This window comes from Setaria italica, chromosome V (assembly GCF_000263155.2).
Source record: "Setaria italica strain Yugu1 chromosome V, Setaria_italica_v2.0, whole genome shotgun sequence".
NCBI lineage: Eukaryota > Viridiplantae > Streptophyta > Magnoliopsida > Poales > Poaceae > Setaria > Setaria italica.
In genome coordinates, this window is record NC_028454.1 from 19436058 (window position 1) to 19463922 (window position 27865).

General features: G+C 50.6%; 1 protein-coding gene across 7 annotated transcripts in view; it reads left to right on the forward strand.

The window, feature by feature from the left end:
• The first annotated feature begins 5992 nt into the window (after positions 1-5992).
• Positions 5993-27865, forward strand: part of LOC101781232 (piezo-type mechanosensitive ion channel homolog) — a 35746-nt gene continuing 13873 nt past the window's right edge. For 2 of the 7 annotated variants that reach the window (XM_004968737.3, XM_004968738.3), the window contains exons 1-11: positions 5993-6303; positions 8228-8308; positions 9421-9580; positions 9721-9866; positions 10576-10732; positions 10819-11005; positions 11745-11860; positions 20624-20708; positions 21414-21629; positions 21709-21886; positions 22366-22494. In XM_004968737.3, the coding sequence (XP_004968794.1) occupies positions 6243-6303; positions 8228-8308; positions 9421-9580; positions 9721-9866; positions 10576-10732; positions 10819-11005; positions 11745-11860; positions 20624-20708; positions 21414-21629; positions 21709-21886; positions 22366-22494 (1516 nt within the window). In that variant the 5' untranslated portion in view covers positions 5993-6242. Of the gene's footprint in view, positions 6304-6368; positions 6388-7472; positions 7659-8227; positions 8309-9420; positions 9581-9720; positions 9867-10575; positions 10733-10818; positions 11006-11744; positions 11861-20623; positions 20709-21413; positions 21630-21708; positions 21887-22365; positions 22500-27865 lie in introns of those variants that run through there. The other 5 variants (XM_022826938.1, XM_022826939.1, XM_004968740.3 and 2 more) reach the window with 5 other exon arrangements.

Consider the following 27865-nt stretch of genomic DNA (forward strand, 5'->3'; position numbering starts at 1 on the left):
TGACATGTACGACACGATGACACGCTATGGGACACAGCATGAGCGTGCACCTCTCCATGACTACATGGTAAGATTTTATTTTGTAATCATAGTATCATAACATTGAGCATTCATGGGATGAAAACTATACGTACAGGGACAGTAGCTTGCAAGGCTTGCAAACGAGGCGGGCGTGATCATGGAGCGCGCAGTCGGATCTGGTGATGGTGTGCTTCATCAGTTCGCAGAGATACAAGCCCAACCTAATTTCCACTGATGCCCGTACTACCTTCGTAACCCTATCAATATCATAGTCGTGAATATATGCTGCTTACATGTTGCAGAGGGTTCGGAAAAGCTGCAGGAGAATGGCCATGAGGATGAACTGCATGTCATCCACAGATGTGCACCACGGGAGCAATGGCCAGGGTACTTCTTCAGGATCACGTTAGACTCCTTTGGCGACTCCCCCTAGGGCTGCAACACCATCCACTGCTGCAGATCCTAGCAGGAGGTCACGAGGCAAGGCACCCGCATCCCCTCAGGCAAGCGAGGACACTAAAGGTGAGCAGTCTGAGGATGATGACCCTACATATGGTGAGGAACTGGAGATTTCCGGCATGATCGATGCTCCACCTGTGACTCAGACGCAGGGAGAGTCCAGCCAGGTACATTCACCAGTTTCTCCAAATTCAATTGTAGATTGTTAATGTTCACTTCCCGAAGTGTCATACACCGGCATGCTTTCTACCCAATTATTCCGTAGGAACCTGCACCTCGTACCCGGATGCTACACCGGCGCCGTCATTCCCGGGACCACACCGATGTTGGCAGTGTCAATGTGCTGCCCACGCATCCAAGGAGGGAGCGTCGCCCAAGAGATCCTTTTGGCCCTCCGGTTCAGCGGCGGCCACGACAATGAAAGTTGCATGTCTCAAGTGTGATGCACTAGGTGTGCAATACTGCATGACTATATTGCAATTTATGTTATCTGTGTGTGCAAGACTGTTGGAACTGTCACGTGTGTAAAAGACTAAGTTGGATGTTAGTTTCATTTATGTCCGTACAATGGTATATGTTTGCTTCGTGATATACTTGTGCTTCGTGTACTTTTTAGTAAATGTTCGTACTGGTAGGCTACCGCATACTAGAGGAGAGAGGGAATAATTTCATGGTTCAAACTAGTTTCAGAAAAATCAGAACAAAAAAGGCTATTTTAGTTTCATCAGTCGGATTGTGAAAACCTATTGAAAGTGCTTGCCGCGGTAGCTGAGTCGGCAGGAGTCAGCAGCCCAGAAAACCTACTGAAAGTTGGGCGGTTTTAGCGTGGCACCTCACTGCTGTCGCGCCAGGCGGACAAGCGCGACAGCTCCCACCCCAGAACCTACTGAAAGTTTTATGGATTTGGCGCGGCAGCTCACCCCTGCTGCGCCACTCCGCCTAGCGCGACTGCCACCACCTCAGAACCTACTGAAAGTTTTATGGATTTGGCGCGGCAGCTCACCCCTGCTGCGCCAATCCTCCTGGCGCGACAGTCCCCGCCCCACCCCCGGAACCTACTGAAAGTTTTATGGATTTGGCACGGCAGCTCACCCCTGCCGCGCCAATCTGCCTGGCACGACAACCCCCACCCCACCCCCGGAACCTACTGAAATTTGTAGGAGGCTGGTGCGGCAGCTGACTACTACCGCGCTAGGAGGAGTGGCGCGATAGCCCCCCCTCCTTTTTCCATACGGTCGATCTTTTAGGTCCCTGGAGGAAAATTCAGACTATTTGGGAGAGAACCTAAAGGAAAAGGACTCGTTACTTCCACCACGTCAAGGTGACCACGACTGATCCTCAAAGGTAATGGACGAAAAAAATATAATGTCATAATAAAATTTACGGGAGGAGGCCGGGTCATTCACATTTGAATTGATGGTCAGAGGCGAATACCCATTACAAAATTGGAATAGCGAGAATAGCTAGTCTTGTGATAGTATATGCAAGTAACACATTAACCGCAACCATGCACGCAAACTCACAACTAATCGTAGTTCTCACAATAAACATAAACATAGTTATCTCATAAATGAACATAGCTTTGACAACTAAAGAGAAACATGATCCAGCTAAATCAACACGTTCATCTAGTCCGAGTCACCTTCACATAGTAACTCGTCATCATCATCATCATCATCCCCGGCAATAACAACTCTCTTCCCTTTATTATCGACATTAACCTTACCAATAGGTAAATCGGCAACAAGAGCCTTCATCGTCTCCATCTGTGCATCTTCCGCTTTTATTGTAACTTTTCCATTTCAATCCTTCTCTTTTTTGCCCTAACCTGTTGCAAATATTCTTCCCATGAACCCTTAGGGTATTTCGCATTCGGATCAACCACATAGTCTAAGAGATCTCTCTCCTCCCTCAACCTTTGTTTCTCCAACTCCCTCTCCTCCTGCAACTTCCTCCTATTTTCTCTCTTCTCATTTTCAGTTAGATGTCGTGGATACTTCGATCTGTTCTGCCTCCAATACTTAATAATAGTTTCCCTCGCATAAAGTCCTTCAGACTCCACTCCAGTCTCATGAACCATATCTTGGTATATTTTCCCCCAAAGCAAGTTGCCGTCAGGGATAGGCACATCATACTCCTTTCTAATCTTTTCTATCAGTTCTTGTTGTTTTCTTGACTTCCATGGTTCCTATGTATTACCCAACTTTAATAACAAATCACAACAACCAGAAAAATCTTCCCAATCACATGTCCTTCCCTCCTGCAACAACAATTTCATATTCTTACAAATTTGAAACAAGTTCCAACCTTAATAACACACAAGAGACTAGTAGTTACTAACCCAGTAATCGCCATATACATTGCCACAAAACAAACCATATCCAAGCTCAAAAGGCACCACACCTTCTATTGCCAACATACCACACTTGCATTTACAACTAGGAGAGGACACACATAGCCATGGTGCCTTTCCACTCTCAAACTCCTGCACTCGCTCCTCCGTTGGTCACATTACCTTTGGGTCGTAGATATACTCATTGAAATCACACAACGGCCACCCATCCTATAAAAAAATAGTGACGACATTATAAGTGACCATATATCAATAAAATTATAACTGCTAGCTACACAACATACTAATATTCTCATAATAAACTTACATGAGTCTTTAGCGAGCATCGAAAGAATGGAGTGAACTTAGGTGGAACCCCTAAGTTAGGACGCATAAGCTTAGCAGGAACACCACACTTGCACATGGGAGGATTGTTGGGATACGAGGTAGGCTACACTAGCGCAATTCAAAAATTCTACCGCGTATAACCAGGAAGAACTGCCGTATAAGGATCACGGGATTACCACTCGACGCACTACTGGTGCGGAAGATGTAGATATGCGTCGATGCAGTGAAGACGATCACGTAGTCGTACGTAGTCGATCAACGTAGTCGTACGTAGTCGATCACGTCCAACAGCTCCTCAGCACCTCGTCCACGTGCAGCAAGATCGCCTCCGGTACCGCGGCTCGTCGTTGGCTCGTCGTGGCTCGTCGGTGGCTCGTCGGCGGCTCGTCCAAGTGCTGCAGGCGCAACACCTCCAAGGTATCCACACGTGCAGGGAGGAAGCGTCGCAAGCCGGACTGCTAGATCCGCGAGTTGCAACAGGCGAGGGCGTGGGAGGCGCGGCAGATGTGTTTCGCCAAAAGGTGTAAACCCTAGGGCGCCCCCACCCCTCTATTTATAGAGGTTCCTGACGGGTCTCTGGATCCGAGGCCCATTAGTACTTCTAAACCTAATCCAACTCGGATCAGATCCGAATTGGGCTTCCAGCCCCTTAAGTGTGTGACCCTATGAGTTCGGATACGCATAGACATGGCCCGAGTACTTCTACTCGGCCCAATAGTCGGTAGCGGCCTCTAGCAAGACGTGCCAACTCCTATACGCACACAAAGATCATATCAGACGAACCATCACAACATAATATACATGTTATTCCCTTTGCCTCACGATATTTGGTCTAGCTTCAAGCCGACCGCTCTTTCTCGATCCTTTGATTCGGAATCCCTTTGTAGGTTAACTCTTAACCGTACGTAGCATGGCCATGCATTTTCGGATCCGATCACTCGAGGGGCCCAGAGATATCACTCTCAATCAGAGAGGGGCAAATCCTATCTTGATTGACCATGTCTCATAGCATGCTTCTTGACAAACCCGAAAACTACCTTTATAACTACCCTATTACGGCGTAGCGTTTGATAGCCCCTAAGTAGGTCGATCCACATCTAGAATACATGCGACAATCTCAGGTCTAAGGACAAAGCCTATATGTTGTTTTAAAGAGAGAACTACTTCTCGTGTTGGGTCAGTCCTAACACAGGTCTTCACATGTGTCCACATTATTAGTTCAACATCTCCATATCCATGACTTGTGAAACATAGTCATCAACTAATACATGTGCTAGTCTAATATTCATGTGTGTCCTCACATGAACTTCGACTAGGGACAACTTTAGAATAACCATACAAGTAAAGAGTTTCACATACAATTCACATAATTGCAAATCAATTCAAGTAGCCTTCAATGAATATTCAATGAACACAACATACAAATCATGGATACAAATGGAATATCATCATCTCTATGATTGCCTCTAGGGCATACCTCCAACAAGGATCCCTCATACGCTTACAAGCAGCCTTCTACTTCTCCTCCTCGGTCATCCTAGGTGGGTTTGGTGGAGTAGGAACCCAACACCTAAACTGATGGTATGGTTTAAGCTCTGTGCTATGATATGGGAATAGGCGAATCCTAGGATCATATTTGTCGGATCCATCGATCCACTGAAAGAAATCACAAGGTGCGACAGGCATTGGATTAAAAGTCCACTCTATGTTCTTCCGTCTGTCTTTGGATGTCTTGATTGTTTCACCTCTGCTTCCACGCCACATCTACAAAGAGGTATCGGAAGAGCAGGAGGTACAAGACCAGCAACATTGGACTCACCCACATAACGCACATACCACCTAGGCCAACCAAACGACGTCATCTCACCTAGACATCAAATGCCACAAAATTAATACACAAATAAACTTTACCCACGTAATCCATACGAACTATATATATCATTTCGAAAAAATGCAAACACTCCATCTACAAAATACAAATACTTAACCATATCAACTATATTAAGGAAAAAATATGAGACAAAGTAATTGAACATATAAAAAAAATATACATGTCATGTAAACTACACAATTGGATGAATATATACCTAAATCGAAGCATTCAACAAGTTCTACACGTAAATATCGGGGGTAGAGATTCAATTGCGTATGAACTACACATCATCTAACACAAAACACCATTGCATTTCATTCAAAATTGAAATCATCAATCTAACCCTAAGTCACCTAAACATTCTCCGATCTACCAAATGCAGCGGTAAAACATGAGAAAAAGTAGGGGATACCCTCCACACAAAGTGGTCACCAATCCTCAACTTTCCCCCACCGAAATCGCCGGATTTTGGGTGGATTTGGGGGGTGGGGCGGCGGGCGGCGGCAGCAAGAACTTCGGGGCGCGGGTGTCTGGAGGAAGAAGAAAGGAGGAAGGGAGGGAGGAAGGAGCCGACGCGCGCATGTAAGATGGGCGCTGCCGCGCCAGGCGGGATGGCGCGGCAAGCCCACGTCAGCGCCCACCTGGCGCGGCAAGTGCCCGCCCAGGTCAGCGCCCACCTGACGCGGCGAGTGCATGTGGCGCGGTAGAGGCTTCCTACCGCGCCTGGTGGTCTGGCGCGGGCAAAAGGGTCACCTGCTGCGAATAAACTTCGGCTGATATTATTTTTAAAAATAAATTTAAAAAAGTTTAAAAATAAAAAAAATTCCCCAGCCCCCTGTGTCGACCGTCGAGGGCTCACACGAGACCGGAAGCTCCAAACCGGGACGGAGCAATCGAATCGTCAGCGAACACAGCGCTCGGGTGTCGCGCTCCGTTCCCGTGCACGCAGACGCACGCTGGCCCCCGTCGGCCCGTAACGGAACAACGAAACTTTGCCAAAAGAGCATAGCGGAGATCAGAGAGGAAAGGAAGGAACCCACCCTGCCCAGTGAGATCTTCCCCCTTGCCCGCTCGCGGCCGCAATCTCTCCCTCCCCGGCGCGGAGGACGAGCGGCGCTCTCGATCCGATTCGCGTGCGCGCCCGAGATGGCGGCCGGGTCGGACTGAACCCAAGCGTAAAGGCGAGAAGCGCGGCCCCGCCGTCACGCGATGGCGAGGCGGACGGGCGGGTGCGCCGGCAACTTCCTGCTGCCGCTGCTGCTCCTGGCAGGTGCGCCTCCTACCTCCCCTCCGATCCGACAACGCCAGGAAATGCGTACCCGTGTCTTCCGCACGGGTTACGCTGCCGATTAGGGTGGGTGTTCTGTGGCGCCGTGCGTCGATTTTTGCTGCCCGTGATGTCTAGTTGCGAGTGTTTTCTGTGTTGCGTGGCAAGATTAATAGGTTGAGAAGGTAAAATGTATGCTAGGTAAGCCATTGACGGCACCCTGATGGTTCATCCAAAAATGGGAAACTCGGTGCCTGTTGGAGAGAGCAGAATTCCATTCATTTTAGCACCATTTAATTTGCATTGATAGTTCAATTAGGCAATCTATCAGTGTTTTGCTCTTTCTGAAATGGCTCATGTTCTGAAACATTTCACGTGCATACATTGCGACTTATGTCTATCTGTATGTTTACGACATACTTGCTCTGTTCCAAAATGTAAGGTTTTTAGTTTTTCCCAAAGTCAAACTTCTTTATTTTTGAACAGGTTTGTAGAAAAATAAACCAACATCTGCAACATCAAGGTAGTTTCATTAAATCTACGCCGATATATTTGATAGTGCATTTACTGGGTATCGTAGATGTTACTCCCCCCGTTAACAAATACAAGGACTTCTAGCATTTAAATTTCAACATAATTGTTCATAAATATAAGGACTTCTGAGTACCCATCAGGCTCAACCACCACATGTTTAATTAGTTTTTGGTATTTACACGACTAAACATAGAATATGGAGCTTCAAAGGGTGTATGAAGAATGTAGAGCCTGATGTGGGAAAAAAAGGGGACATGGTAGAAAATTGGTGAGTATTTTTCAGAACATGCATATCTGTTTTCCACCTGGTGTGTGCTTTACTTATAGAACCAGAAACTCGAAAGTAGTACAGATAGAAAGGTTCCAAGGGTTTCAACACATAAGTATTTTGGGTATTTCCCGTGGACTATTTAGTTGAAATTATCGGTTAGATGTCCTGGGTTCGACTACCCGTGGGAGCGAATTTTAGGTTGGGGTTAAAAAAAATCCCCTCGTCCGTCACCATAACCCAAAGCACAGGTCAAGGCCCGACCTAGGTCGTAGCTGTGGTTGGTTTGGGCCCTCCTACCTGGGGCTAGTTGCAGTGGTCGCCAGGTCAGTGGTAGTCTCACAAGGTTTTTTTTTTCTCTAACACGCAGGAGAGCTACGCATCTATATATATTAAGAAGAAGAAGGGTGTAGAACTCCAGTCACCATTACACAGGTTTTAGGGGGGAAACCTGAAGAAACCACAACACATTCAACACTCTATTACCCTTAACTTATGAAAAAACAACTTGACCAGAAGACTTCTAAGCCTATCCATCTGGCAACAGGGCGAGGAGGTGAGCAATTCCTCGATAGTCTCACATGGGTTACGGGCCCTGTGTAAGGGTGGGGCAGATGTTTGAAGGTCTTCTCTTAGCAAAAGCTTGGGGGCTGTATTACCCCCCGCAGGTCGAGTTTTTTTATTTCTCTGTCTGGTTGACCTGTGGACCCTAGGAATGTGACCTGCTAAAGTGCAACGAGATCCTTTGGCCAGCTAGACCTTATGCCCTGAGGGCTCAGCATTGCTTCTGTGATTGTGACGATGATGGCCGATTGGAAGTGATACTACCCCTTTGGCCTTGTGACCTCTTCACCTCGTGATTCTGGGTCATTGAAGCTCTGTGTTGATTTAGAAGACTACCTTCCTGCTGATTATGGCCTTGAATTGATGTCCATGTCTTTTGTCTTTGTCTGTTTGTTTCCCCTGTTTTGCATCGTAGCATAGCAATTACAACCTGGTCCATAAGGCTATTTAAAACTGTTTCTCAAACCACCAAAAGTTGATCCTTTTTTTCAGCATCAAGACTGTTCAGCATATATGTTTCCTTTTGTTCTTGCTGTTAACTTTGAATCTGTGTTTTTGCAGCTTCGTTGCTTGATTGGAACTTGATTTCTCTAATTAATATGATCATCTTTTTTGCTATTCGATTTGTTGCTCCAACAAGAGGTATGTCTGTGATGACTGATACCTTTTTTTTTGTGCATTGCTCAAGTGTCAATTATATTTGTTCAGTAAAGCTAGACTGCAGTTTTGGTTGGATTGCATACCATTTGAAGAACTAAATTCGTGTTGCTAAACTGAAAAGTCTCACTGTCCTTAAAATTGTGACATGTGGTTCACCAACTGGTTCTACTGCTATGTTATTAACTATTTAATTGGCTGATTTTACTGTCTTGATGTGATATTGGATAGCATGGATTTGATTTTCCCATCAGTATTTAGGGATCCTAATTTATAAACAACTAGGAGTACTACATGTGTTTCTGTTGGTTCATAGTACAGTTAAAATATTTTTGAATTTTACTGTCAAAACTTGATGTGTTCATTTGCGTAACCTAAAGGCTGAGGTTTTATTTCTTTTGATTTATGAACTACCTAAAGCATTGGCAAAGTGGTTTATAAAGCTGAGATATTTTAGAAATGGATTCAAATATTAGCAGGAATATAATTAGGATGTGGCATGCCATCTCTTGTCATTTAGGATCATCTTGCATCACTTTGATTCAGCCCTTATTTTCTTTTTGATCCTTTTTGTTGCTCCCGTCTCCACTTTGGAAAGTCCTTGGTTAGTGTCATCTAGTGAGTCGAGTTAGATTGAGTGAGAGTTGAGTTGGTTTTGTTTGAGCTGAGAGAATTTGTTAAACTTTGTTAGCTTTTAATATCTGTCTCGGTTCTGGACTTGTATTGGTAAGTGCCTCAGCAATTGATCATTGTATCTGCTCTGTTACGCTTTGTAATAAAGCTGGGAAAGTTGCCTTTGGTTGGAACAAATTCATCCCTTTGAATACTTTGATGTACATATCTTGAAGGTAACTTATAGGTTTCACCATCATATCATGTGAGATCATTTAACTCTTAATTTGTAATTAAGTTAAATGCCTATTTACAGCTTTATATATGTAAGGAGCTCAATGAACTTGTCCTTTAAATTTGGAATGGTTCTTGTTGCAACTTTTAGATGAGGAATTGCTTCTCCTAGTTGTATTACTTACAAACTGCATACACTGATTATTTATGCATATCCTAAACAACAAATGTTTTTTTTTCTCATTTCAAAGGGTTTCACACTTGGAGGCTCTACCTTCTGTTGTGGTGTACGATTATTTACTCAGTGCTTGCTATTTTAGCACAAGTTACATTTCATATAATCTGGTGCATTGAGGGAATGGGATGGTCTGTGGCTCATTCTTGGTGGGTGAAACTGGTGGGTTTAGCAAGGTAAATAAGTTTGCATCAATCCTTTTCTTCACGTTAATTCTGTATTCTCGTGTATGTGCACATATCCATCTGTCCACCTGTTTGTAGATTCTTCCCGTGCAGGCATGTCTGGTTGCAGCTAACCATGCATGTTAATGTAGGGACCAGCCTTCGGAATCACTATCAGTTATATATTTTCTAGCCTTACAGCTATCTGCTACATTCATTGCTTTGGTTGAAGTCCTTGGAAGCAGGCTTCATCGTGATTCATGTTGGCTGAACTTCTCTTTTGGATTTGAGCAAATAGGTCTGTTTTCTATTCTAAGCACTGTGGATGGACATGGTCTAGACAAAAAATACATTTAGTTCTTCTTTCTTTACCTTTAAATTCGTAGTTATATTTGATATACCTTGAATTATTTCTCCATTTTATTCTTTATGGTTTAAAATTTGTGGAAAAATCAAGGTTGTGTCTCTTGCTACTTCATTAACTTTTTTGTCTTCTAAACCGTCCATTGTGACCAATGTACAAAAGGATTGTCTCTTGTAAAATAGTACTAAAATGTAGATAAAATAAATGTGTTGGGGGCACTGTAGGTATTCATCGTTTTGAAAACCTATAACATACAAAATGAGAACACTTTTTAACTCCTAAAATGTCAAACAGATAAGAATTGAGAACGTAGTGCATTAAAATCTGACTTGTGCAATAATTACTTCAGACTTCAGACCACTGCAAAACCAGTGATGTTATGATGGATATATTTTGGTGTGGAGTGGGTGTCTGGTGTCTTGTAAATGTTTTGCTCTTCTCCTTAATGCAATGATACACGGTTCTCCTGCGTATTCGAGAAAAAAGGATATATTTAAAAAAGACCATTTAGAAATGATATGATTTCATTTTTTAAGATAGTCCCCATCTTTGACTTGCAATACTGTATGCCATAAGAATTGTTGGCACACTAGTTCACAACATATTGTGTACTGTACATTGAAAAAGCATTTACTCTGTGCAGGTTACCATTTGCGGGTAGCATGCTGTGTTTTACTGCCTGCCGCCCAGTTAGTTGTCAGTATTAGCCATCCTTCGTGGATTTCTTTACCATTCTTTGTATTTAGCTGCATTGGCCTTGTGGATTGGTCATTAACAAGCAACTTTCTTGGTCTTTTCCGGTAAGCTCCTTGACGTGAGCATTGGTTTATTAGCTTAGTACATGTGCTTTTTAGGGTATTAATTTTATTTTCAATGTTTTGTGAAGATGGTGGAGGTTACTTGAGATATACTCGGTGTTTAGTATTCTTCTGCTTTATATCTACCAATTGCCTGTGAAGTTTCCCTATTTTGTTCTAGCATTTGCTGATTTTGTTGGGCTGTTCAAAGTTTCCTCGAAATCAGAATGGCCTGAGCTGTCTTCTGGTATTTCTCTTCTGGTGTATTACTTAATGGTAAGCAACTAAGCATCAATTTCTGCAGCATGCACAATGTGAAGGACGATATTCATGTTGTATGCTTTAGCTTGCGGTAGGATCTGTGTAGATAATATAGGTGGATGAAATTGTTATAACTTATTGGGATGAGCTGTCCAGTAGCTGAATTTAGCATATTGGGATTAATAATGTTCACATATAATTTATTGAAGTATCTTTGTTCTGCTCCAATGCTGTTGTAGCCATTAGTCCATTATATTGAGCATTATGCAGAGGAGTGTTCACAGTAGCATCATTGTCCATTTCTTTCTTGAAAACCCAGACTACTGTGAATCTGGATCTCTAGTCATTTACATATTAGGCAGAGCTTAAAGTAAGAATTTAAAGTGGAATAAATTATGTTTGTGAGATCAACTGCACTGTTGGTTATCGTAGTAATGTGGGAAAGGGCATAGAACTTCTCTGAATGCCTTGTCAGGTGTTACCCAAAATATAGCATTTAGTATTCAGTCGAGTAATGCAGTGGACCTTATGTTTAGATAGATATAATGGATTGATCATTTGACCAAACTAAACTGAAGTAATAATGCATTATGTATCATTAAAAATTATCAAGCGTTGCACTCTATTAGTTCGAAGTAGCAGTCAAACTATCATCACAATTCTGCCATTAAATGGAAGCTTTGCTAAAATTCTAACTTTTGAGTACACAAAAAACCTCTTCCTTCTAATACTGGCTCTTGTCCACTTACTGTAGTTGTCATCGTTGAAACAAGACATACAGGAAATGGATTTGTTTATATCTCTAGAAGATGACAGCTTAACGGAAGACCTACTGCCTTCTAGAAATCCTTTTTTCAGTCGTCAATCTCGGTATGCAAACAATTTTTTTCCTGTTAATTTGCTGAGTTGGTTTCACACGCGGACTTGTGTCACTTGTTATCTTACAACACCACAGAAAGGAAATTAGAGATTAGCACTGCTAAGGATTGTGACTGCTATATGACATCACAATCACACTTTTGTTGATAAACACCATCAATACATTCAAATTGTTATTTCGTGGCTGAGATATTTGCCAACTTTTATATGAAATTGACACAACATGATCTGGCCAAAAAGGAATGATTTCACATTTGCCAGGCTTGTTGAGGGCATGAAGCAACTTTTGGAGCTTCTAGTGGTTTAAGTACAGTTCTGAGATAGCAGGATTAAATTTAGAACCGGGAACAAGAGGCATGGTAGGTTGCCAATTCAGTTGGGATCTTTCTTCGTTTGTTGATTAGGACTTCCATATGCACAGACAATTCTAAGCCTTTTTGCTATCTCACACTCAACACCTAACCCAGATGGTTCAGTTATACACTTATATTATTCGCATAACAATCTGTTCTATGTGGTTGGTGCGAAATCTGTCCTATTTTAAAGAGACCGCTTCTGCCCGTTGACTTCTGTACATCACAAGGAATTGCGCCTTGTGCATAAACCGACCTCCAGGGATCAAAACCGTGAAAAACTGCGGTCTCCCTGCGTGCCATAAACCGGAGAAAAGCGGATTGTTCTTCTCTTCTCTGTGCTGGTGCCACGAAAACTGAAGAAAAACAGTGCATTGCCTGCGCCCTAGCGCTCGGCCAATCCCACGCGCACCTTATCCTCTGCTGCCTGCTGGGCCCACCCGGGAGCAGGCTTGCTCCCACACGCTCAGTCGCTTGCTAACGCTGCAGCCTGGCCCACTGCGTGCTTCCCACGCATGCGCTCCCTGCTACATGTGCGTCAGTATGAGCAGCAGGCCGATCAAGGCTGCAGTCCAGCTGCGTATCACCAAATGGATATTGCCTACAGCAGGAGGGCTAGCTGCATAGCTTGCCTGTTTGATGACTGACGTGCTCGGTGAAGCTCACCACAGCAGCGATGGCCAGCCTAAGTGCCTCTCCAATCGTTGAAGCCGATCCTATAAAAAGGAAACAAGGAACACGCAGCAGTTTCCTAGCTTTGTCCCAAAAGTCTTGTATAATGCATGTGGGTAAGAGGCCCAAAATGATATGGATTTCGACATCAACATGACATCACCAGTGCCATTGAATCTTGAGAGCTTGCATATGTTCGATCGTATGTATCAACGGGCTCTTCAACATAGTACAATTCCAGAGCCTCAGCCTTGCAAGTTGGGAGCTCCATCGCGGGGTGCTCTGGGCATCTGCCTCCAAATCGCCTGTGGCCACTCCGGTAGAGAAACCACTGGCATCTGTTCTAGGAAGGCACCTGAGGAAGCTTCAGCTGGATACAACGAGAGGTGGAGGTTAGAGGCCGGACCAGGAGGAGGGAGGCGGCCCACCTCTCTCCCCACCAACTAGGAACCGCAGCTGCCAAGGTCAAATCAATGGAGTGCCTCGAAGGGAGGAGGCCTTGTTGAGGCACTGGTTGGGAGAGGAAGGATGGATAACTGTCGAGATCCACATCGTATCATTGTCTACTAGGTGAGGAGAGAGGGAACGGGAGCGAGAAGATGTAGAATAGGAGACTGGTGTTGGGCCCATGTGTCGGGACGGAAAAGGAAGGGAGAGGATTGATGAATTCACATAGTGAGTCTTCTATATTTACAACTCGTAGCAACACACCGGCATATTTGCTAGTAAATTTAGAGCAATGAGGAAATGTGGGAGTAATGGGAGATTAATTATCTCCCGAGTTTTTTTCCCTCGAACATACAGGAGAGCTGCGTATCATTATATTAAGAAGAAAAAAGGGGAAGATCCCATACATCACACACACCAACACCCTCAAAGTTTTACAGGAAAAAAGCGTGCCTGGTAAAACAAAAAAGCGACCGACACTTCCAGCACCTAATCCGGTCCAAGGGCGAGGAGGTAGGTATTAGAGTGTAAATCTTATCTCTTGGGCTAACCCTAGTGGGTAGCTATATAGCAGTCATACATGGGCCTTATTGGGCCATAATACACACATACTCCAACACTCCCCCGCAGTCTGAACTACCGACGCAGCGGAGTTGCAGACTGGACATGAAAAGAAGGACACACACACACCCCCCACAGACGCAACTAGCCACAGGTGATGTTGAGGCTGGAGCGAAACTCGGTGAAGGCAGGTGACGGGAGGCCCTTGGTGAAGATGTCAGCAAACTGAGAGGTGGTCGGGACGTGGAGGACCCGAACATCGCCGATGGCGACCCGATCCCGGACGAAGTGAAGGTCAATCTCCACATGCTTGGTCCGCTGGTGCTGAACAGGGTTGGTGGAGAGGTACACCGCACTGACGTTGTCGCAGTAGACAAGAGTGCTCCGGGAAGAAGGGGTGTGGAGCTCGGCAAGGAGCTGCCGAAGCCATGATGCCTCGGCCACGCCGTTAGCGACAGCGCGGTACTCCGCCTCGGCACTGGAGCGGGAGACCACCGGCTGACGCTTGGACGACCAGGACACCAGGTTGGTGCCCAAAAAGACGGCGTAGCCGGAGGTAGAGCGTCGAGTGTCCGGACACCCGGCCCAGTCAGCGTCGGTGTAGACAACGAGCTCAGTGGAGGGAGACCTGTGAAGGAGGAGGCCGTAGTCCACAGAGCCCCGGAGGTAACGGAGTAGGCGCTTGAGAGCAGTGAGATGGGGCTCCCTGGGATCATGCATGTGGAGGCAGATCTGCTGAACCGCATAAGTGATATCCAGCCTGGTGAAAGTGAGGTACTGAAGGGCCCCAGCCAGACTCCGGTACGCAGTAGCATCTGTCACAGGAGTGCCGTCGGCCTCTGACAACTTGGCCTGAGTGTCAACTGGAGTGGAGCAGGGCTTGCAGTCAGTCATCCCAGCTCGCTCCAGGATATCAAGAGTATACTGCCGCTGGTGAAGAAAGAGGCCAGCCGGACGAGGCTCGACGGTGACCCCAAGAAAGTGATGGAGCACTCCCAGATCCTTCATAGCAAACTCCTGCTGAAGTGAGGTGATGATCCGCCGTAGGAGGGACGGACTGGAGGCAGTGAGGACAATGTCATCAACATAGAGCAGCAGATAAGCAGTCTCAGCACCATGGTGATAGATAAACAGTGAAGTATCGGACTTAGCCTCCACAAAACCCAGCGTCAGTAGGTAGGCAGCAAACCGCGAATACCAAGCTCGAGGGGCCTGCTTGAGGCCATAAAGTGACTTGTTGAGCCGGCAGACCATGTCAGGCCGAGAAGAGTCAACAAAACCTGCTGGCTGGCTGCAGTAAACAGTCTCAGTCAGAGTGCCGTGCAGGAAGGCGTTCTTGACGTCGAGCTGATGCACGGGCCAGGAGCGGGAGAGAGCCAGTGAGAGAACAGTCCGGACGGTAGCTGGCTTGACCACCGGACTGAACGTCTCGTCGTAGTCGACACCAGGGCGCTGAGTGAAACCTCGGAGAACCCAGCGAGCCTTGTACCGCTCGAGGGTACCATCAGCCCGCCGCTTGTGTGTCCAGATCCACTTGCCGGTGACGACGTTGGAGCCAGGCGGACGGGGCACCAGATCCCAAGTCTGGTTGGCGAGGAGCGCCGCATACTCCTCTTCCATCGCGCGGCGCCAGTGAGGGTCCGACAGGGCGCCGCGGACGGAGGAGGGTACAGGAGAAACCTGCGGCGCGCCGGGCATCGCTGAAAGAGCCCGGGGCTGCAGGGTACCAGCCGCAAGGCGCGTCACCATGGGGTGAACGTGACGCGGGTGCCGGTGTAGGAGAGGCGGATGATACACCGACAGCGCGACACGGGCAGTCGGGGCCGGCGGAGGTGGTGGTGGTGTAGGTGTCGCCGGCGGAGAAGAGTCCACCTGCGATGACCGAGGCGGCGACGACGGTGGCGTGGCCGGCTGCTGGTCCAGGGGAGCCGGCCGCGCCCGGCGCTGGTAGACGCGCACGGGCTGCGCGAACCGGGCAGCAGGTGCTGCGGGCGGTACCTCCGGGCCCGCGCAGGGCGAAGGGGTAGAGGCAGCACCCGAGGCTGGCGCCGTCGGACCGCGCTGGGCGCAGGGTCAGGGATAGCACCGGTGGACGCCGAGCCCGGTGAAAACCACGGCGGAGCAGTACTTGCAGGACACAACGGCAGCGGTGGCTGGTCCACCGGGTCAGTAGGAAACAGGGAGGAGAGATCAGGGTCGGAGGTGGAAGGAGGTGGGGAAGTGGTGGAGTAAGGGAAGACGGATTCGTCAAACACCACGTGGCGAGAGATGAGGACCCGCCGAGAGGAGAGGTCAAAGCAACGGTACCCCTTGTGATCCGGGGAGTACCCGAGGAAGACACACTGAGTCGAACGGGGACCCAGTTTATGAGGAGCGGTGGCAGTGGTGTTAGGATAACACGCACACCCGAAGACCCGAAGGTGATCGTAGCGGGGGGGGGGGGGGTACCAAAAAGAGCGTGGTGTGGAGTGGGAGCGGGGCAGGCAACGGAAGGTAGTCGGTTAAGGAGATAGGTGGAGGTGTGAAGACTCTCAGCCCAGAAGGGGGCAGGGAGAGAAGACTGGAACAGAAGAGAGCGCATGGTGTCGTTCGTGGTACGAATCATGTGTTCAGCCTTACCGTTCTGGGAGGAGGTATAGGGACATGACATGCGGAGGTGCACGCCATGAGAGAGGAAGAAGGCACGAGAGGTGGTGTTATCAAACTCACGGCCGTTGTCACATTGGACGGCCTTGATGGTGAGGCCGAACTGAGTGGACACCCAAGCGAAGAAGTGGAGAAGCGTGGGGAAAGCATCAGACTTGGCACGCAAGGGAAAAGTCCAAGAATAATGAGAGAAATCATCAACCACAACAAGATAGTACTTATAGCCAGAAATGCTCAGAACAGGCGATGTCCATAGGTCGCAATGTACAAGATCAAACACATGGGTCGCATGTGAAGAGGAGGTAGGAAAAGGAAGGCGAACATGACGGCCTAGTTGGCACGCCTGACACAGGTGCTCATCATGAGCCCGAGTACATGGTATGTCGGAACTACGACTAAGCTGTGTCAGGACATCACGGCCAGGATGACCAAGACGCCGGTGCCATGTAGTGGAAGAAGTCGTGGTGGCAAAAGCAGCTGAAGAAGCGGAGGGCGAAGCGGAAGAAGTGGACGCAGGAAACCGAAGGGAGTAAAGGGGCCCGGTGCTGTCACATCGGAGAAGAGGTCGCCGGGTAGCCAAATCCTTCACAGTAAGACCGAGGAGTCAAATTCAACAGAACAGGAATTGTCAGTGGTAAAACGGCGAATAGAAAGAAGGTTGTGAACCATGGAGGGAGCAACAAGAACATCAGAAACCCGAAAAGAACCGGGAGTGTGAGCGGTACCCACGGAGGTGACAGGAAGACAAGAGCCATTTGCGACCATGATGGACGAAGGATGGGAGGAAGAAGGAGGGTGAATGGAAGAGAGTATACCAGGGTCGGGTGTAGTATGGAAAGTGGCACCCGAGTCGGCGATCCAGTCTTGACCGACTGGAGGAGTCAGGGCCATGGTGCCGAAGGAGCGTGCCAAGGCGGTCGGGTCCCACCCGACAGGCCCAGGCGAAGCCCCGGGAGGTGGAGCCCACGGCGACGTAAACGGGGCAGCCGGGACAGCGCCAGCGAGCATGGCGGTCGGTGGACGAGGCTCGCCTCCGGTGGCCTGGAAGGGCCACATAGAGATGCGCCCTGACCATGGGTTGGCAAAGGACGGCCAGGGAGAGCCCCGTGGAGGCGCCGGTGTGCCCCCACCGCGCCCCCCACCGCGGCGACGGCGGCCGCCACGGCCCCCCCACCCCCGCTCGGCCCAGAAGGAGGAGGACCAAGAAGGGACGACGGTGGCGAAGCGGAGGGTCGTGGCGGTGGAGTCACAGCAAGAGCGGTTGAGGAAGACGCGGAGCCCGGCGCAGGAAGGGACCCAGGCTGGATGCCCTGAGTAAGCTCCTTCATGACAAGGTCATCACGGACCTGCAGGAAGGTGGGGAAGGGCCGCTGCCGGGTGATCCAGGTGCGGAGGTGGGCGTAGCGCTCGTTGAGGCCGCGAAGAACGTTGAGAACCAAGATCCGGTCCTCCACGGCCCAGCCAAGGTCACCGAGGGAGTCCGCCATGGTCTTCATCTTCCGGCAGAACTCGCCAACGGAGAGATCGCCCTGGACGAAGGTGCGGAAGCTCGCATCGAGACGAAGTGCCCGGGCTTCGGCGTTGCCCATGAACTGGCCCTCGAGCGCTAGCCAGGCCCGGTGGGCGGTTGTGTCTGGGGTGTCGTGTACTAGGTCGTGGAGGTCGAGGGAGATGGTCTCCAAGATCCACGACAGGACGATGCTGTCGATGCGAACCCACGCAGCTGTCCGGGCCGCAGGGAAGGTGTCGGTGAGGACATGGTCGTCGAGGGCGTAGCGGCGGAGGATGAGCAGCACCATGTCCCGCCAACGAGCGTAGGAGGTCGACTCAGGGTCGAGGACGACGGAGACCAAGCTCTTGATGTTCTGGACGCCCCCGGCCTGGTAGTGGAGCTGCGCGACGAGTGGATCGGCCGGGTCGGTCCAGGCTACCACAGGCGGACGGGGAGCACCGGAACCCGAGGAGGTGGCAGTGCTGTCGTGGGACACTGGGTGGGCGAGGAGCTGCTCCGCCTCGGCGATCTGACGGGCCAAGACGTCGGCCGCATCACGTTCGCGCTCCCAGGTCAGGGCTGCTGCGCGCAGGCGTGCCTGACCCTCGGCAGCAGCAGCCCGGGCGGCGACGAGGGCCGCAGCGAGAGTCACCTCGGGAGGTCCTCCTGTGTGGAGGGGCAGAGGAGGCGGTGCAGGGAAGGGGAGGCGAGCGTGCCCCCCCCCCCCCCCCCCCCCCACTGGAACTCCAGGGGCAGTAGGAGCAGGGCCGTCCCCTGGAAAACCAGGGGCACCCGCTGGAAAAGCAGGTGCTCCCGCTGGAAGACCAGGGGCGCCCGTGGCCTGGTGGAGGGCGGCGGCGGCGGGATCCCCGCCCGCACGCCTGCCCGCGCCCGCGCGGCAAGCCGTAGCGGCGGCGGCGGCAGGGTCCCCAGCGGCGGCAGCCCCGCCCGCACGCCCGCCCGCGCCCGCGCGGCGAGCCGCAGCGGCGGCGGCGGCGGGATCCCCGCCGTCCAGAGCCCCGTCGGGGGGCCCGGCGACGGCAGCCAGTGCCGCAGCCGCCGGAGGCCGGCCCGAGGCGATTTGCGCCCAGGAGGAAGGAAGAGAGGGGAAGGAGGAGAGAGGAGGGGGAAGGGGTGCACCGGCCATGGCGCCGACGGCCGGCGGCGGCGGCGGCGGAAACCCTAACCTAGGCTGATACCATATTAGAGTGTAAATCTTATCTCTTGGGCTAACCCTAGTGGGTAGCTATATAGCAGTCATACATGGGCCTTATTGGGCCATAATACACACATACTCCAACAGTAGGAAATACCTCTGGCCCCGGCCAAACCCCAAACATGTAATTCCTCACCAGCGAGCATTAGAGCTCTAGCTAGGTTAGGAGATACACCACCAAACACACACCTGTTTCGGTGGTTCCATAAGATCCATGCGCCCAGAATAATCAGAGAATTGAGACCCTTCTGTAGTTGTTCTCCTGCTCCTGAAACTGCTCTTTCCCAAGCTCACCATCGCTGTCCATAGCAGCTTCACAATCGAGCTGCTTGCTGCCCAAATTGACCTCACTACAGCCAAATAAGCATCGCAGGTAAAAATAGCTTATTCCTGGGAAAGATCGAGGCCCCACCCTCCCAAATCAATCAATGCACTTCATACCTGCATGGAATCTGAATTCGTGCTGATATCGAACTCCTTCACGCCTTAGTCGATTTCTTCTATATCCAGATCGACCTCCCTGCCACTGGATTCACCTCTTTTGCCCCTGCTGCGGCTAGCCGGATCCGGAGGCGCAGCAGCCACCTGTGCGGGCAACGGAGACTACGGGAGGAAGGAGTTGCGGTGGCCAGCCGGCACCGTGTCTTGCTCCTGGACAGCTGAACGTCTTGTTTTTTTTTTGTGTTTTTCTGAACTCAGTGAGTGCTAAGCTTGCCACTGTGTTGCTGAATGCTGATGGAATTGGTCAAGGGCATAACTGGGCTGCTACTATTCTTTTCTGCTCCAGTGACAAGTTTTCGTGTACGTTAGCAAACAAACTTCAGCATCATATAATATTGACTGGAGGGAGTAGAAGGGTCAAATTAGCTGTTTGAAAAGTAGAGGGACCCAAGTGAACACATGCTATATGGAGGCTTAAGCGGAAAAGTACCTTTTACCCTTTGTAACTTGACAGTGTCTTAACTTTTGACTACTTGGGTTCCTTAATTTACTCATTTTCTCAATCTTGATGCAGCAAGTCATCTAATTGTGTTTCCATTATTTTCCAGCCAACAGAAACATGTCATCTGCAGAATCTAGGCGTGTAAATTGATGAACCTAGGGGTATCCATCAACCCTTTTTAGTTCAACCAATAATAGTAGTTTTACAAAAAGCATTTTCTAAAAAAACTAGTACTATTGGCTGAAACTAAAGAGGGTCAGTGGATACCCTTAGGCTCATCAATTTGCATCTTTAACAGAATGTTCTAATAGACTTTAGCGAGCCGCATAACTTCTGTGTTGTTTATTTGTGACTGCTAGTACTCTAGTCTAGATTTACCACTTCAAATGATAGTTTATCGCTAATTATCTTTTCTCTACCTCAGATATAGCAAAAGGCATACTAACATATTACTGAGGGGATCGGTTTTCAGAACTTTCAGTATCAACTTCTTCACTTATGGATTCCCGGTATTCTTCCCTAATCTTCTGTTTCTCACTCTACCTTTCCATTCACTGTCGTAGACTTTGACATTCTTATTATGATTGGCTGGGCCAACCATTCCTCCGTTTTCTGCCATGTTCCTAAAGTCACTGATGATGGGAGAACATAGTCAGGAACAAACATACGAATTAAAGGAACACATATGAACAAATATGGTAGGATCCATTATATTCAGGTTGACATGTTGAAAGATACGATAAGCATGAAATGAGCCACTCCAAGAGGCATTTAGTGAGGCATGCATGGAGCTAGTGGCTCATGTGTTGCGGTTGAGCTGGTGTTGCGCCTGGCACATCCTAGTTAAACCACTGTGGCTATTGTAGCCTGCAAAGGATGCACAAATGGCAAGAAGCGGCATAAGGGATGCATCAGTCAGTTTGCCCAAGTATTTTAGCTTTTGCTAAGTCACCTTTAGCATTGTCACAAAAACTTCTGTAGGAAGACATATTTGTTAAGTTAAGCTGATAAGTCTGGGTGCTTTTATATCTTGGCTTTATGTTCCAAGGATTTGTTAGTTGATCATGTTAGTGCCTCCTCTCTTTGAAAGAGTGATGTCAGTCTCATTCAAAGGCATGCAAATATGCAGTTGTCTTATTGCTATGTCTTTTCTCCTTTTTTCCTATGGCAATGGCCCCTTCTCATGCAAGGAAAAATATCTTCGATTATTGCAGGTCCTGCTGCTTGCCCTTTCCTTCTGGAGTTTCAACTTCACTAGTATTTGTGCTTTTGGTCTCCTAGCATATGTTGGATACATTCTATATGCTTTTCCTTCCTTGTTTGAAATGCATCGGTTGAATGGGTCACTTCTTGTGTTCATTCTGCTCTGGGCAGCCAGCACGTATGTCTTCAATGTGGCATTCACGTTCTTCAACAAAAGATTTCAAAAGGTACCGCATTTAGCTACAAGTCCACCAGTAGTTATTTTATCTATCAATATTTATGAGAAGTTATCAAACAATGTTGCAGGATATGAAAGTTTGGGAGACTGTTGGGCTTTGGCACTATTCTATTCCTGGATTATTTTTACTTGCCCAATTCTGCCTTGGAGTCTTTGTAGCACTGTGTAATCTTGTTAACAATTCTGTTTTCCTTTACGTGAATCCTAAGGGTGGTCCTTCCTCAAGTGATGATCAGCTCATTGATGGTATGTCTTATCATATTGTCATGAACAAGATTTTCCTTCCTGCCATAGCTGATAGTTGAGCACTATGAATAAACTGCATCAAATTCCATAGATTTCAGATACTTTTGGTTTTAAGTTTCAGTATCTGTTTGGAAGTCCTGCATTCCTTACCCTGTCATTATTGCATCATTATTGCCGAAGGAAACAAATTGAACTCATGATTCTTCAAGTTCTGCTCGAAACCAATAATACAAGTTATTCATGTTGTCTTGGCTTTGAAGCTTGGCTAGGTTTTTATGGGGTTATTTTCATTTTTGTAGGCGAGTTTGAAAGTTGTCTCAATATGTTATAACATTTCTAATTTTGTGAATTTTGAGAGTTTACTGCAAAGGGATTGCACAGGAGCTCTAGTGCCCTTACTGCCCTATGTTTTATATTGCAAAGTTACCGTATGATGTCGTTGATTTCTGTTCTGATTTGTTGTGGCCTGTTCTTTGCAGAGAAGGAAGATACGATGGTTCTGATTGTTGCAACACTAGCATGGGGTCTACGCAAGCTTTCACGTGCAATAACTTTAACATTACTCTTTCTGCTTGTGATGAAACGGGGATTTATTCATGCTGTTTACAGTATGGTGAAACATTCCTTCTCTATGTTGCCTTTCTAAATTCATGGTAGTATTTATATGTTGTCCTATAAAATGTGAAAAAATATTGATCCAGCACTAATTTATGCAATTCATCTTAAAATGTTAGATTCTTGATTTATTTATCTATGAACAGCTCATGTTCTGTTCTGAGTGGCTACTAGGCATGCATACCACATATATGTCATCTTTCACATTAACCACTCATAGATAGCAGTTTGTTGCGCGCGCGGGGGGGGGGGGGGGTACATATAGAGATAACGCAAGGGTAGGTAGCAGGGGTAATTTAGGAATAAGTAGCTACTACATAGATAGATAAGGTGCACATGCACCACCAACTACACCCAACACACACGACTTATGCTATCAATCTCCCCCTAAGTCTTGCGTGTCTTCAGTGGCAGCTGGACCATCTCAATCTTAGAGCAAAGTTCCTGGAACTTGATCCTTTCCAAGAGACTTGGTGAGGAGGTCGGCGAGTTGATCCTTGGTGTGGATGTAGTTCGCCTTGACACTCCCTTCCTCCAGACAACCTCGGATGAAGTGGTACTTCACTCTGATGTGCTTGCTTCGCTCGTGGAAGACGGGATTCTTCGCCAGAGCTAGATCGGACTTGCTGTCCGCCCTGAGCTCCACTGCTTCAGCATCCTTGCCAAGGAGATCACCGAGCAGCTGAGCGAGCTAGAGAGCCTGAGTCGAAGTGGAAGAAGCAGCGATGTAGTCGGCCTCATAGCTGGACAAAGCCATGCTTGACCGACTGTCAGCTGACGAGGCACTTGTCAAGGAAGAGCATTCTGCTTGTGCTCTTGCTGGTGTCGATGTCGCCAGTGTGGTCGCTGTCACTATAGCTGATGAAGTGTACTGCCTCGGAACACCTTGGGTAGTGGAGGCCGTAGTCGAGAGTTCCCGCGACGTAGCGGAGGATCCTCTTGGCGGCCTGCTAGTGCTCCGTCGTCGGTCGCTGCATGAACCAACTGACGTAGGCAACGGAGAACACCAAGTTTGGCCGCGTGTGGGCGAGGTAGCAAAGGCTCCCCACAAGGTGCCGGTACTATGTAACATCCACCTCCTCAGCTGTGCTGTCGCGGCTTAGCTTCAGCCTCTCCTCCATCGGAGTGAGAGCCGGATTGCAGTCGGTGAGCCTAACTAGCTTAACGATGTGCTTAGCGTAGGCGGTTTGTCGGAGTGTGATGCCGGAGTTATCCTGGTGCACCTCGATCCCCAGGTAGGAGAGAGGCCCCAAGTCGCTCATCTGGAAGGCGGCCTTCATCTCCTCCTTGAATGCTTCCACCTCCTCGTCCTTGGTACCCATGATCACCAAATCATCGATGTAGACGCCCACTAGCAAGCCATTGCCTACGTTGCCCCGCTGGTAGATGGTCGCCTCGTGTGGGCTTTGCTCGAAGCCCATAGTCTTCAGGGTGGAATCTAGCTTGGCATTCCAAGCTCGCGGTGCCTACCGCAAGCCGTAGAGGGCCTTGTGCAGGCGCAACACCTTGCCCTCCTTGCTGGGGATGAAGTTGCTGGGGATGAAGAATCCCGGTGGTTGGTGGATGTAGACCTCCTCCTTCAAGTCGCCGTTGAGGAACGCCGACTTGACGTCCATGTGGTGGACGCGCCAACCCTCCTGGGCTACGAGCTCGAGGAGACGCACAGACTCCATCCGTGCAAGAAGAGCGAAGGCATCATTGAAGTTGACCCCCTCCTGCTGCACGAACCCGCGTGCCACCAAGCGAGCCTTGTGCTTGACAATAGCACCAGCTTCATCCTTCTTCAGCTTGTACGCCCACTTAAGGGTGATCACGCGGTGACCGGGAGGAAGATCAGCCAGCTGCAGGTCCGGTTCTTCTCAACTGCTTCCATCTCCAGCTTCATCGCGACGCGCCATGCCACGTGTCCCTTAGCCTCAGTGAAGGAGCAAGGCTCGCCGTCATTGTACGCGAGGTGCAGCTCCGCCTCCAAGTCGTGAGGCACGAGTCCCGGCACCGACTGGTCGCCGAGAATGTCCTCCATGGTGCGGTACCACAGAGGCTCGCCGTCGTGGTACGCGTCGACACGGTCCTCATCGTGAGCAGGTGCTAGTGCGGGTGTGCCTAGAGAAGTAGCTGCCAGTGTAGGAGAGTGTAAGCAGGTGAAGAGCTCGCCGGAGTCGGTGGAGACCCGGGGATTGAGGTAGGCACGCTTGGCGAAGAACTGCCCACTCCCCCAACTCCCTTGAAGTGGACATAGTCGATAATGAAGTCGTTGTACGTCGGAGTCGAGCCATCATCCACCATCTTGCCCCACACCCAACCTCCCCTTCGTCGAACACAACGTCGCGCGCCGTGCGCACACGTTGTGTCTCCGGGTCGAGGATGCGGTAGGCCTTCACCCCCTCAGTGTAGCTAATGAACACCCTTGGGGTGCTCCTGTCGTCGAGCTTGCCGATGTGGCTCAGCTCCTTGAGTACGCGAGGCAGCCGAAGACGCGGAGGTGGGCGACCGCCGGCTTGCGCCCATGCCAAGCCTCGTATGGTGTCATACCGTCGAGAGCCTTGGTGGGCGAGTAGTTCAGGATGTGGACGGCCGTCAGCACTGCCTCTCCCCAGAAGATGGCCGGAATCCCCCTCTACTTGAGGAGGGCCCGGACCATGGCCACCACCGTCTGGTTGCACAGCTCAATGATGCCGTTCTGCTGCGGGTTGTACGGCGCGGAGTAGTGGTGCTGGATCCCCTCGTCGGCGCAGTACGTCACGAACTCTGCCGCCGTGAACTCACCGCTGTTGTTAGTGCACCGCACGCGTAGCTTGCGGCTGCACTCATTCTCCGCAGCAGCTTGAATGTGCTTGATGGCATCCGCAGTAGCTCCCTTGGTGTCGAGGAGGACCACCCACATGTACCGGGAGACGTCGTCGACGAGTAGAAGAAAGTAGCGCTGCCCTCCAGGAGTAGCTGGTGTCACTGGCCCACAGAGGTCGCCGTGCACGAGCTTGAGCCTCTCGTTGGCTCGAAAGCTCGCCTAGCGAGGGAAGGGTCGTCGCTTCAGCTTCGTCATGACGCAGGTGTCGTAGAGTTGCTCGACGTGGTCGACACATGGCATGCCCTGCACCATCTCCTTGGTGCCGAGTTGCCGCAGGGTCTCGAAGTGTAGGTGCCCGAAGCGCTCGTGCCACTACCAAGCCTCGTCATCAAGGCGGGCAGCAAGGCAGAGAGGCTGCGCCACCTCCACGTAGAGGACGTAGAGGCGGTTGCTCCCTCTCTCCACCTTGGCGAGTAGGCGCTGTCATCGATCCCAGATCCGGAGCACTCCGCCGTCGATCTCTACGCGCGAGCCACTCATCCAGTTGCCCAAGGCTGATGATCGAGTTTCTCAGCGCGAGGATGTAGAAGACTCCGATGAGGAGTCGGTGCTCGCCAGTCTTGGCGACGAGGATGACGGAGCCGATGCCCTTGATGTCCACGGCTGGAGAGTCGCCGAACTTGACGAAGCCGCATACGTCGACGTTCGGGTCGGAGAAGTACTCCCGGCGCCCAGTCATGTGGTGCGTGGCACCACTGTCGAGGAACTAGCTGTTGATCTTGTCGTCGTCGAGGAAGACATGTGCGTGCGGCTCGTCGAGGTGGAGGAGAGCCGTCGCGGCCGATGCCGGTGGAAGTAGCTCGATGCTCCCGTGAGCCAGGAACAGAGCCGGCTCCTCCGCAGCCTACGCGATGTGGGCCTAGCCGCGCCTTGGCTGGCGGCACTCCTTGGCCCCGTGGCTAGTCCTACCACAGTTGTAGCACGTGTCGTCTCGTGCCGGCGGCACCGCCCTGGGCGCCCCTACGTGCGCCGCCCTCAGCGCCTTCGTGCTTGCAGCCGCTTGTTGAGGAAGAAGGCTTCCCCTTCTTCCGCTCCCTCTAGCGGGGGTGAGCCACTGGACATCAGCTCCTAGCGGTCGTCAAGCGCCTTGAGCCGCCCTGTCAGCTCCTTGATCGACAACGCTAAGAGATCAAGCAGTGTCTCGATGGAGATGGCGAGCTGCGAGTACTTCTTCAGGATGACGTGCAGGAACTTTGCAACGGCTTTCTCCTCGTTGATCTTGTCGTCGCTGTACCGCTCCAGCCATTGCATCAGGATGGAGAGGTAGAGGGCGAAGTCGTCGACGTCCTTGCCCGTGAAAGCCAGATGATCCCACTCCTGCTGAAGCTTCTGCAAAGTGGACTTGTGGGCGCGGTCGCTGCCGACTCGGGCCGCAGCGATAGCGTCTGAAGCGGCCCTTGCGGTCCTCTTCCCTGAGAGGCTGGCCGCCATCTCCATCGGGACCGCAGCGAGCAACGCCTCGAGCGCTCGCAGGTCCGCGTGGCAGTCGACATTGCCGTACTGGACCGCGTCCCACATTTCCCGCACTAGAGCTTCACCTTCATCACCGAGGACCACTCCATGTAGTTGGTCTTCGTTAACATCAGCCACTGTGTGTTGCTGACGGACTCACGAATGATGGTCTTCACAACCTTCGGGGGTCGGTGCCCGGAGTTGAGGTTGGAGTCATAGTTGGAGTTGAGGCCGGACTCGTGGACGGAGCTCCTCCTGCTCCGAGGACGCCCGCCGTCCGCGCCTCCTCCGGCTCGGGACGACCACCCTGCGCCTTGGCACCGGCGCCGGCGCGCGCTTTAGCTTCTCCGCGTCGTCCCGCGCCATCTCGCGCGTCGCCTCCGCCATCTTCCGCAGCCGGTCCGCCTCCGGACGCCGCTGGGTAGCAGCCGCCGCTGCCGCCTGTGCCTCCTCCATGGCTAGGCGGGCTGCCTCGGCTGCACGCGTAGCCGCGGTCTCCATAGCCGCTGCGCGCGCTGCCCGAGCTGCAGCCACCTCTCGTGCCTTGGCATCACGCAGCCGCTGCCGTGGCCTCCTCACGCCTCGCAGCGCACGCCTCTCCTCCTGCCGCTCCACGTCCTCGCGCGCAGCAGTAGCACGCCGCGCCCGGCGCTGCTTCGCCGCTGCCTCCTCCAGCAGCGCCTCTTGCTGCTGCTCCTGGCGCGCCGTGCGCCGCTCCGCGCGTCGCGCCGCAGCCGCCTCGTCTTCCGCCACCGCTGCCCTCCTCCTCGCGTTGGAAGTCATCGAGCCGCGAGAGGAAGCACGGGAGGAGGCATGTGTGCGGACGGATGCCGCCGGAGTCGCGCCAGCGCCGCCCTGCGCACCCGCCGCCATCCGCCGCGCTCGCGGGTCAGTGCCGTCCGCCACGCCCGCAGGTTAGTGTTGTCGCCTGGAGCCCCATATGGGGAGAGGAAGAAGGTCGAGGGAGCCGCCTGAGCCGCCGGGTCAACCCGCGCCCCTACTCGATCCACGCGCGCTGCCGCTTGATCTGCACGGGAGAGGGGCCGTGCCGCTGGATCCAGACG